General features: G+C 35.5%; 1 protein-coding gene across 1 annotated transcript in view; it reads left to right on the top strand.

The window, feature by feature from the left end:
* The window catches only part of LOC131057625 (ATP-dependent DNA helicase 2 subunit KU70), a 213433-nt gene that overhangs the window by 93323 nt on the left and 107058 nt on the right, over nucleotides 1-13052 (top strand). The window contains exon 13 of the mRNA XM_059218119.1: nucleotides 4542-4689. Coding sequence (XP_059074102.1) covers nucleotides 4542-4689 — 148 coding nt within the window. The remainder of the gene's footprint in view (nucleotides 1-4541; nucleotides 4690-13052) is intronic.

The raw sequence follows: 13052 nt of genomic DNA, 5'->3' as shown, positions 1-13052 counted from the left end.
AACATTTATTCAAAAATGAAACTTAACGAATATAGCCGTTAATATAATCATTGCAACTTAACATAAAAAGGATGAGATTTTTTTTTTTTTTAGGATAACAATAACTGGAAGTAATTACATTGATCTAAATCAAACATAAACGTAAAATAAGGAAATAAATAACATTGCATTAATTTGAAGAGAGAGGGTTTAGAAGGTACATTTCATTTGATGCTAACATTCTGAACTACATAACTTTATCAAGTTACTAGTGAGGAGGGAAAGTATCATCAGGGCGTTTTTCCGCCCAACCACGGACTATCTAGTCCCCCGTGCCATATCCAACTGGATTGGCCCGACCCTTCTCAGGGAGGTAACAGGAAGTGGAACTCAATGCCATTTGAGACTTGGTGTTAAGACCTACACGCATTAGTCGGTCATACACTAAGGGTGACTCCTTGCTAGTATCACGCTTCCGACTACAGGTGTATTTGGTACTAATGATTACACCCTTCTCGGCATGGATTTAGGGTCAAATGAGTTCGACTGAACTCATATAGGAACTATGACCATATGTATGTTTAAATTCTCATTTGTTATCAGCTCTAGTACTCTTTAAGTTACTGTTTATTTCTTCTCATTAACGATTGCAATGATATGTGATGGTTCAACTAAATCCCTGGCATGGGAAAATAGGGGGCATAAGAGCCACGAGTTGTACATCCAACTCATAAGTATGGAATATAAACTTTGCCTGACATGACTCTGCTGTCCTAGGCATCTTGAGAGTAATCTCTCAATGGTGATGCTATCTGCATCGAAGTACAATGGGGCCCTTCCACCCACTACCCTCCTAGGCTAGGGTATTAGTTTGCTTCAAAGTCCAGAGATGATAATCTCAATTAGATATGATATCTGATTCTACTGTTATGATTTCCAGACTTGAGCAATTTCTGGAAAAGCTTAATTAAGAGGTCGGAAGTCTTTTTAACACAAGACTAGATTAGGCATTCGCTCTAATTCTGAGGAATGCTGTTTGTATATCTTTTTCCAGCTTGTTAAGCTGATTATGGGTTAAATAATCCATATACTTACTCATACAGGTATAAGTATTTACATACATGCTCATACACACACACACGCACACACACACATATATATGTATATATATGTATTTCTGTACATGTATATGTATGTATTTATAAATTTTATCTACCCATATTCGTTAGGGACAACCATCTATTTATTATAACCAATTAGGATGTACTGCTCCTTCTAAGAGATTAGATTTTATTTTATTGTTTTGCTTAAAACAGCATCAAAATGACTGGTGTACAGAGATTAAGCTGATAAGAAGGGTCTATAACAGCCATTTACCCAAACAGTGAGTATGCTTCTTTTCAACTTACAGAGTCCCCAAACCCTACTAGTTATCTAAGAGAAGCCGCAATATTCTGGAACTGTCTGGTATGTCTTTTAAAAAAAAAAGAAATGCAATTAAATACATACAACCATTCACCCAAATATCCTAGCATTATACTTACACATACACATACATATATATCTTTGTAGGTACATTAATATACATGTATGTATATATATAAATCTGTATAAATCTTAAGATATGTCTGAATGCAGAAAAATATAAATTGGTTCAGACTTTCAATATTCTTCCCTAACTAGTAATGCAAAAATTTCAGAAATTTTCTCTTCCTTTTCATGATACAGGAAGCAGAGGAAAAACACATTTTCCTCTCTTTTTCTAAATAAGAATCAATATACCCAAAGCACTACGTAATGCTTCAGACATAAACATTTCTCTAATTTCTAAATGCTGAAAGAAATGGATCATTTTGCATTAAGGCTTTAGGGGTTTAAGCTTAACATGACCTGTGAAATGAAATATCACGTTAGAAAATGTATTCCAGCACCCTCCTTTTAGCAGAACCCTCTAAACTTTGAAATAACAGAGCTGAAATGACTGAAAATGCAGAGCAAACCCTTGTTTCCTGCCATTTTCAAAAGCTAAAAAGTGCCTCCTTCTATTTCCATATTCCCTTATGTATTCACCAAACATGTTTTCCCTCCTTGATACGCCCTAATACCAGGCGGAATTCCAAATCCGCCCAAGGAGTCACGGGAAAAAACATTGCATTCTCCTCACGCGTTTAGCATTTTGGCTTCCTGAAGAAGCCTCTCGGCGCAGAACAAAAATGCCCGAGAAAATATCTTTTCCTCCATATCGATATTGTATGAAGTATTGATAATATATTAAGTCCCTATTTCTTTCAAATGCTTGATAAAGAATTATATCTATTCTTTTCAAAATGCACGATAAAGATTGTATAACAAAGTTATGTGATAATATTGTTTTATATGCCTATTGTTTTCTTAAGGTAAATCTCCTTTATTGCCCGATAAATATCATCACCAAATAATAATAAGGTTATAATGTATTTTGTTTTAAAAAGGTTTCAAAATTCTTTTAAAATATTCCAAGTCAACTCACTTAGTGGCTTAGGGGTGATTAAATAACATGTTTCCCCCTTTTATACCCAATTATCATATCACCAAAATAATAGTTGGCCTAAGGTTTTTTTTTTTAAATGAACTTACCTTAGCTTAAAATTGTGTAAATATATTCATATATTTATTTATATGAATATATACACCTTAAGCCTGCATGCCTATGGGGGCACGCATACTGTCTATATACGTACTCTCATATTCATGCTATGCCTAAGCTGTATACATTGATATATATACATACATAAATATATTTACCTGATGAAACGTGAGCCTTTGCGAGATTTAATTGATAATTAATTAAAAATTCCTTAAAATAATAATAATGAGTTACCTCGATACACAACCAAAACCTAGGGTTCTGAACCCTAAAACCTCTGTGCGGACCATTTAGGGTTACCTGATGCGATGACCAACAAAGTTTGACAAGCTCACTCAAAAGTCTACTTGGCTTAGGTTATGGTTCTAGATGGCATAGAGTTCTTTCTTTCCTTTACCTCCTGACCTGATGATACTTCCCCTCCCTTCGCGGAGGACTACGATCTCTTGCACACACTTGGCCAATGAAATCAGTTAGATCCAAAATCTTGTCCAGCTCTGACATTTCATAATTCATTGACATAGGTAAAACATCATGTCGCAATATTAACTATCAATTCATCTATTTACCAATTAAAGTCCATCAAATCATCTTTACAAGCATAGTAGATATCATTCAAATATGCATGAACATCTGAACATATACATTCAATTAAAGCATGAAAAACTAGGGCACAATCATTCCATTTAAACACGAAATCTAGGGCACATTCGTTCAAATTAAACATGAAAACTAGGGCACGTTAAACATCTTGCAAGTATAGCATAAATGCAGTAGGGCAAACATGTATCAGGGTGTAAATACTACATATTAACAACCAGGGCACAAGTGGGATGTAACATTAGTTTTACTTTTATTGAGAAATGATTTTTATTTACTTCATTGAGTTTCCATTCCTCTGTGCACTCATTCCAGTGTGGGCATATACATTTTACAATATGCTGAATAAATTTTAATATAACTTTATAATAGTTTTACTTTTATTTTGAATCAATTTTTATTTATTTCATTTTGCTTGTAAAAGTTGACTTTGTATTTAGTTTTTTTTCTTTATAATAGATTATAATGTATTATAAAATTTAATAATTTTGATAAAATTAAATCATAGTTAAATATAATATATTTATTTAATTTTTTATTAAATTATTAATATATTTAATTTACTTTAAAATAATAATCAATTTAAATTTGATAGTTATTGTTCATATAATTATAGATTTTTAGTTTGTATGTTTTTGTAAAATTAAATTTGAAATAGTAAATATTAGACATAGTATAAATTATTTAAATTACATTCTTAAATCAATTTCTAAATTATAATTTGTGTTTTATAATTGTATAGTTGTGGTTATATGTGTATGTGTTTTTTATGAATGCTGTATCCCACCGTATCCAAATGAGAGGTCTCGAAGAATGGCTGTATCTGTATCCAATACTGTACCCATATGCGTTCTGTATCTGTGTCCGTGCAACTTTGATGGAAGTTTACAATCTAGACTAAGTTAAACTGGTAATGAAACTTCATAATACACTTTTTCTTTTGGTATAATCATGTAAGTGGTGTAACTGTTTTAACTGTATTGCGTACAAATTTATTTTATAATTCGATCTGATTTGCTATTGATCCGTGTGTTCTTGCTTAAATCTAGCTTTATGCTGCTGCATGCTTCATCTTTTGCAGTATCGGTATTGATGGAAAGTTTACAATCTAGACTAAGATAAACTAGAAATGAAACTTTGTGGTACGCTTTTTCTTTTGTTATAATCATGTCAGTGGCGTATCTGCTTTAACTGTACTGCATAGAAATTTATTTTATAATTCAATCTGATTTGGTATTGATCCATGTGTTCTTGCTTAAATCTAGCTTTATGCGGCTGCATGCTTCATCTTTTGCAGTGGAGTCATGAATTGATGGTTTTCTCTCTTTGTTTGCAGTGAGAAGATTAAATTTTCTCTTGATGAACTGTCAGAAATTAAGAAGGTGACCAGTGTTCCTTTACGACTTTTAGGCTTCAAGCCTTTGCATTGTTTGAAGGATTACCATAATATACGGCCAGCAACTTTTCTCTATCCTAGTGATGAGGTACAGTCAGCTCATAAGTATTCCATTTCTTAAATTAGAGACTAGAGGGATGTTGGTCGTAAAATGGGCTTTGTACTACTTGTTAAGCTACGTTGGTTAAGTATGTTAGTGTCGTCGAGGGTAGTTGTCCGTTGCACGACGGTTCCCCATGGGTGGTAACCACAACCCTCGACCATGTCTTTATATATGCTCTTGCACTTGTTGGATACACTGATGCAGAGAATGATTATTGTACTAGACATTTTGGCATTAATGAAAGCATTGCTCTGAGTTTCTGGTTACTATTCTATCCTATGGTTATCATCTGACTGTTGATATGCAATATTAATAACACACCCCACGGGGTAAACAAGGGAGAGTTGGATTTGAGTCAGTTTGTCCATTGTTACATATATGAAATGGCCCTTTGGAAGGGACTGAAGATAATGATTAGAAAACAAATTGCATTTGTTTCAGAACTGAAGCAGATGAGTTTTTCAAAGGAATAACAGGATATTTGATTTTGTCTTATTTATCTCTGTGGGCAATCAATTGGAAAAAGCTTTCAAGAACAGGCTTGAAAATATTCTGTATTCTAATTAAGCATTTGTTAATTGTGAAATAATGATGCAAACTTCCTGGCTTATCAAGTGTTTGGAAAAAGTTTTTTTTTTTTTATCTTAGGGCTTCCAAAATTTTGGATAGTTGCTAGAATAAGCTAGAATAAGGCGCCCATTGTTTCTTGCCGGCCCTAGCTGTTTCGAGCAGGCCTCTGAAACACAATAATATGCAACTGCCGGGTTCTTTCTATATCCTAATATTTGATAGGGGCATTGTATTCTGTTGTTTTTGTGGTGATACATGTGGATCTTGTATGATGTGCATGTGGCATGAGTGGGAAAAAAAAGAGTGGTTATAATTGAACTCACCAAGATCATCATTTGCAGTGATTACTATAAGCTACAGGTCCTGGCCTATAAATAGCAATGATATCTGCAACCATTAGCCTTCACCTTCTACTGGAATTGTCAACTTAGAACAATAATTGGCCCAGTGATGGGATTGTTATGGTTATAAAAGGTTTAATAACAAAAAAATTAAGGTAAGGGGATACTGTGATATTGTGATGTTTTAGTTGTTCTGAGGGCAGAGGGAGCTATAAGAATATTGCTAGAGGAACTAGTGAGCATGCAAACAATGTCAGCATCATGGTATATTGCTATCTGAAAAAGCCCAAAGGAAATATCCACTTCTTGTTGCAAATCTCTCAATGCCTCACAAGTTGTAGAATTTTAAACTATTAGCATTTAAATGTCTTTTGCAAGACAACTCAAACAGGAACACTATATTAAGTAAAACCTCCCTTAAAATTGTAAAGAGAAGCTCCCCAAGAAGTTAACTAACCCTAGACACTAAGATACAGGCGAAATTTACAGTTATAAACACTCTGCACAATATTTTTTAGGGGGTTCGCAATAGCGAAATAATTAAAATAAACTTTTCTCTATATTTTTGCCTCAGTTGTGAGCACAAGATTAGTGACAACTTGCTTTACAAATGGGATTTTATGGATTACATAACTTAACCCAAGCAATTAAGTTGAATTCCAAAACACCTGACTACAAGATAAAAGCATAAACCGATAAGCAGATGTCCACAAGATTTAAAAGGAATAATGGTTTTGCTAAATGACAACACACAACTCCAAAGATAAACCACTAAGTTGTATGTAAAGGTGTGACCGAGATAGATAAAATCAATATAAAGCTTGATATTAACTACCTACTTTCAACCAAACCTTTGTAATATAAGATGAAAATGACACAAACACATGAATGTAAGAAGGATTAACTTTAATAATAATTTTAGCATCATAACTGTAGCATCAACTATCATTATTCAATTTTGTGATTAAAGAACTTATCCATAAGGTTACAAAATCCAATTCATGGATTTAGGCTAAGTTGCCAGTTCATCTAGTATGGGAATGGGTTGGGGTATGCCAATATGACAATTTCCTATTCCTTGGAACATGTACGACTAACTAACTATATATGTATGTATGTGTATGTATGCATATATATACATAACATAGACACACACACACACACATATACATATACATATACGCCCACCAAGTGGCTATCTAGACTAATAGTTGGGTTGGGTGTGATGATTTTCTACACCAAGGATGAATGAGTGACCCATAAATCATAACACAGTTCACAATTGCAGGCTTACTTTCAGATGTTATTTCATTAGTCACTAAAATTCTTCTCTGTTTTTCCCTATCATCCTTAACATCACAAAATTTAGCAATAAATACGCATCAAGTTTCATAACTGACTTTGGTAACCAATAGTTTCTTGAAAATAACTGCCCCAAAGATCAGTGAAAGTTTTAGCAAATAACATAAAAGAAAAAAATAGCTCTCTAGAGCCAATAGTTTTTGACAATACATCAGAAAAGCAACATAGACTAAAGAGACTAATAAATCACCACGGGTTCCCTTTCCTCGACTCTTTGTGCTTCATTCTCTGGGTCCACGTGTGCCACCTATTCTCTCGCATCTACTGTTTGAACTCGTGCATCTTGCTCCTGTACCTTCGCTCCATAAAGTCTGTACCTAGTGATGACTCCAGATAGTGTTTCGGACTGCGGTTTGCCTCTTATATTTATCCTTTATATTTTGGCGATCTTTTGTTCAGTTTCAATAACCTTTGGATCAAGTTCTCCAACATCTTTGAAACTAGGGATGTTTTCTGATAAGTAGCATAAATTATTTATTGCTTCTTCATTTACTTTTTCTGTAGAGAGACTTTCTTGTATTTTTTCTTTAAACTCGTGGATTACTTCAGCTTCATTTCTTAACTTTTCTTCTTCTTTTTCAAATATCTCTATTTCTAGAAGCATAAAGTGGGACACCAGGTTCTGGACATCTTGTTGAACTGAACTAAGATTTGCCTTATATAATTGTCCAGCTCTTCATAACTAACCATTCCCCATTCCAATGTATCTATCCAAGTTATGAATTCAGAATCAACTGGTCTTTTTATTATTCCTTCACCTGTCGCGATTGCAGGAGACATCTAGGAAATTTCTCAAAGTTCAAATAAAACAACTGACAAACCGCTACTCTTTTTTTTGAGAGCCGTCAGATCACTTCTCCATTTTTCCAATTTACCAGATATTAATGCATACATTTTCATGCCTTAGTGAAAGAAAAATATTACATCAATAACAAGTTTCTCTACCCACTTATCCATTACCATGGTAACATTTTAGGCTCTTTCGATTTGCTTCAATTTATTAGGGTCCTGTTGTGACCATTTCACACATCGCCCCATTAGAATGGGGACCCCCTCTTTTTGCTTTAGGTTTTGCTTTCTCTTTGCTTGTTTTTCTCTCTGCTTTCTAGGTTTTTTAGTGAGTGAGTGGTTTGCCTGGGCTGGCTAGATTAGGGCTAATCTCTGAAGCTCGTTTTAGGGTTTCTTTCAAGCTGAGTCTAGCCTAGTTTTGGGAAGTTGGTGGTTGTCTGCTTGAAACCTCAAGTTTTCCATAATGAAGCATGCCTTTCAGGAGAGTCAAGTGGGTTAGATCAAGGAACAGGGAGAATAGGTCTCAGGTCAGGTCTAGATTGAAAGAAGGTTTTCTTGTCAGGGTCCTGTTTGTTTCCGGGTCTGAGTCAGTTGAGCAGAGTCAATGAAGAAAGGGAGTTGATTTGGTCAAGTTAAATGGAGAATGAAGTGAATCAAGGTAACATCTAGCCTGAAAAGAGAAATTTCGCTCCTGACCCTTCCAGAGGGTCTAGAGCGAAATTTTGAAAGGTTCTCATTCTTGCTTAGTGAAAAGCAGGATCTTGATGGAGATGCATGAGGAAAGTCTATGTTTGCCTTTTAAGGAAAATTGGAGTTCAAAACGTCCAGAATCAAGCCTAAAATAGGATTTTCGCTCCTGACCCTTCCAGAGGGTCCAGGGCGAAAATCCTTGTAAACCTCTTTTTTCTTCTCATTTTTGACTGAATGATGCTTTCTAGGGCATGTTTGAGGGTAGATTGATATGTTCTTGCCTGGAGAGGGACTTGATTGATTTTTGAAGAGCAAGATGATACCTGAAGGAGAATTTTGCTCTTGACCCTTCCAAAGGGTCCAGAGCGAATTTCATCCTAAACTCTATTTCTTGTCGTGGATAGATTTGCAATCTTGTTCCTAGCTTGGAAAAGACCTAACTTTGCCTTGTGAGGTGGTTTGAAACTTGAAAATTGAGCAATTTGGCCTGGAATGGAGATTTCGCTCTGTTGTGACGTTTTCACACATCGCCCCATTGCAAATGGGGACCCTTGTTTTTTTTTGCTTTTTAGGGTTTGTTTTTGGGTCTTTTAGGGTTTTGTTAGTTAGCCTTTGCATTTTGAGTGTTGTCGGGGAGATCAATAGGATAGCAAGTCCGGCTTGAGTGATGTCCTGATCTTGAAATTTGGCTAAGTCTGAAAGTCCTGATCCTGAAATTTGGCTAAGTCTGGAATGTCCTGATCCTGAATTTGACTAAGTCTGGAAACTGAAAAACCTCAAAAAACTAGATTTTGCAATATAACTCCTGGAGGTCTGAAACCACTCTCAAACATCCTGAAAGTATATATGGAATATAACTTAAAGTATAAGAAAGAAGAAACATAGAAGGAAATGTCATTTATACTTAAATGTTATATTCCATTAAAATTGTCCTGATAGAGAGTTCGAAAAGTCAAATTTCGCTCCTGTCCTTCTCCAAGGGTCCAGAGCGAAAAGCGCTCCTGTCCCTCTCCAAGGGTCCAAGGCGAATCGCTCGTGTCCCTCACCAAGGGTCCAGAGCGAAAAAGCTTAGTGGAGTCATTCCTGACCTTGTTTGGACAAATTGAGACATCAAAGGCATGATGGAGGACAAAATGAACGTGATAGAGCATCCAGACTTGATCAAAAACAATGAAATGATGAAGTTTTTGCCTAGAAGGTCAAATTCGCTCCTGTCCCTCACTGAAGGACCAGAGCGCTTTTCTTTATATGCACAATTTTAGACCTTTTTTGGACATTAACTTTTATTCATAGCATGAAGTAAGATGATATCTTCCTTAGCCAAGACTTTTTTTGATGAAAATTGTAACGATTTGGCCTAGAGAGCAAAATTCGCTCCTGTCCCTCACCAAGGGACCAGGGCGAAAATGCTTTAAAGTGCACTCATTTCAAAGATCGAATAAATTGAACTCGAAATTCTAAGTAAAAATGCCATCTTGGACGTCAAAAATGAGGTCTTGGACGTAAAAAACAAGAAGTGTGAGGTCTAGAATGAGATCGCTCCTGTCCCTCTCCCAGGGACCAGAGCGATCTTGTTAATAGCCATTATTTTTCATGATTGGGCGCCAAATATCCTTCAAATTACATTAAATGTCAGATTCGATAAAACCTTGAAATATTTTTGGCATTTAATAAAAGCGCATGGTATTTAATAATTAATTTATGCCTTTAAAAAATCGAAATTTTAATTATAAAGGCATTTAAAATTAATTATTATTATTTTAAAAAAATAAAATAAAATTGGAGCGCTTGGGGTATTATTTAATGTTTTTATCAAGTCGGCCTCTTTTTTTATTAATTTTTATTTATCTTTTGGCCTATTTTTCCAAGTCAGCCCATGGAAATAAAATGGTGAGCGCTCTATATATTTGAGGCATGTTTTTCATTAATCAAATCATTCACTCATCATTTCAAGTGCGATTTGGAAGAGCAATTTGAGGAGCGAATTTCTACCAGGAGTGGAGACTAAGAAGGGCGAAATTCATCTTGAAGGCTATTGGAGAGGCGTATTTCTTGCTAGATTGGAGGATAAATTCCAGATGTTTTGAAGGTATTTGAAGGCGAATTTCCAGATCTTGAAGAAGCTAGTGGAAGATGGAGTTCTTTTCCAAGCTAAAGGGGGCGCATTTTGCTAAAGGGAGTCTTGATCTACATTTTGCCTAGCGAATTCTCCTATTTTTGCATCATTATTTAGAATCAATTCCCAAGTGTAGTATGGCGTAATCACCTTGGCACCATTTTTGAAGATTTAAATTTTGCTTTGAAAATCCTAAATTAGGAAATGATAACTCAAGATTTATCATGAAGTTTCCTAATTAAAATCTTGAATCTTCCTTTTAAAGTTTAATTTTTTCAAAGATATATTACTAATTTTGAAATGTTGTGTAGGTACCAAGATGGCGACTCTCAAGGAAAATCAAGCCAGATCAAGGACGGTCTCCTCAAGGACGATCAAGCAAGGACAAGGGCGGCTTCCTCCAATCCAGCGTTTCAAGGCGAGGTACATCAATCATCCTACACATCAAGGACACAAGAAGTCAGAACAAGGGTTCGTTGAAGAAGCAAATAGTTCCAGATGAATTAATTAAAGCTAGCTTCTCAACAACACCAAGTTGAATATTTACCAAGTTACAAGTGTCAGATGAGGTGGCATCCCAGTCATCACTTCTCCAATCAGTGTGGTCCACCTCAGCATTTCCAGATTCAATGTACCTAACTCATGGAAGGTGGCACAAACTCCGATGTACCTACCCTAGCTATCCATTGGTGGAATTTTCTAGAGAGGACATGTGTCCAAGCAATACAATTATTTCATTGGTCAAGCATTAAATGTTATGTAATGATTGTAACAAACCCTAATTAGGGTTTTCATTGTAAAATCTTGGCCATTGATCTCAAATTGATCTAAGCCATCGAATTGTATTGAGGGCACTATATAAGCCCTGGCATTTCATTTTGTAAAGGCATTAGGAATTAGAGAGAATAGGTTAGTTGGAAGAGTTAGAATATAGTTGATAGAATAGCAATTAGAGTAGAGTAGAGAGAGAAGGCAAAGATTGTTGCCAAGATGTTGTTGTAAAAGACTTGTAACTTCATTGAAGAAATGGTGAAATTTATGGGTCGATTCGACAATTTGCATGGTCTTTATACTTCTCATATTTGATTTCATGTTATTAGATGAGTGGAAGAAATATGCTTGATTGATGGTGAAATTCGCATATCCATACTACTAGCAGTTTGTTGATTGCAGACTTGCCTTGTGTAGTCAACTGGAATCATTCAGCTTAAGCCTAACTTTAATTGTCGCTTCTTCATTGACATGCATCAACCTGATGGTGTCTATGCCTGCAGTGATGATTTGAACATCATAAAGCTTCCCTTCGAATATCGCACTAGCCTTGTGGAGATGGTCCTGCGATGTCAAAACAAGACCTAGTTAGAGTTTCATCAAAGATCAATCATTGCTCCTACATTCTTAGTATTAGGATTAGATCCTCTCTTCGCCCTCATCCTTTTTCCATTTTTTCAAGTCAAAGCCAGTAAGAGCCTGTGTTCCAGCAATATTCAAAGCAGATCAGACGTTCAGGCATCAAATGTAAGTCCCCTTGTGATTCCAGCAAATCACATCATACCACAGAGAGCTTATGCACACGTAGAGACCCTACATACAAGAACCTTGGAGTCATCCTGATTGATCCTTTTTCGCAATATCTTCAGCAATCAGAGGCTTTACTCAAGAGAGGATAAGGTACCTTTAGGTATTTTATTCTGTGTTTGATAGTGTACAAAATACACGTCAACACGCTCTTGACCCTTCCAGAAGGTCCAGAGCAAAAATCTTATTAGAGCTTATTTCTTCCTAACTTTGGCTAAGTTTTGATGTGCAGGGTCTCTTGGAATGAAGATTGGACTTTATTTGATACCTTTGAAGATTTGGAAGCATGTAAAAATGAAGAACTTTGGACAAAATGGTGAATTTCGCTCCTGACCCTTCCAAAGGGTCCAGAGTGAAATTCCCAAAAGCTTTTATTGTGCAGTGAAAAAGGTTAAGTTTTTGGCATGAATGAAACAAGAACAACTTGCTTTTGCCTCTTGAAGATGTTTTAACTTGGAAAAATGAAGGATTTTGCCCAAAAGGAGAATTTGGCTCCTGACCCTTCCAGAGGGTCCAGGGCGAAAATTCCTCAATCACCTATTTTTCTTGCAAAATCAAGTCAAGTTTTGATTTTTATGGCTTGGATGAGAGAGGAGTAGTGTTTTCTTCCTTTGAGAGATGAATTCAACTTGAAATGATGATGGAATAGGCCTAAAATGAGAAATTTGCTCTTGACCCTTCCAAAGGGTTCAGAACATGTGGTGTAACAAGACAATTGTATCCTCAATCTCCTTTACAAAAGTCTCCTTTTTTAGAAATGAAAGGAGTTGTGACCGACCCTTCCGCTTTGTTTTGAACAAGGCTATGGCAATTCTATTTAAGGACCATTCTTCTTTATCATGAAAATATTCCCAAGCTTTCTCAATTGGCATATCTATAAAAACTTCTCTCTGGTAATTTAA

The sequence above is a fragment of the Cryptomeria japonica genome, chromosome 3 (genome assembly GCF_030272615.1).
Source record: "Cryptomeria japonica chromosome 3, Sugi_1.0, whole genome shotgun sequence".
Taxonomy (NCBI): domain Eukaryota; kingdom Viridiplantae; phylum Streptophyta; class Pinopsida; order Cupressales; family Cupressaceae; genus Cryptomeria; species Cryptomeria japonica.
Note: the sequence above shows the minus strand (reverse complement) of the source record. Positions and strands in the feature narration are given on the sequence as shown.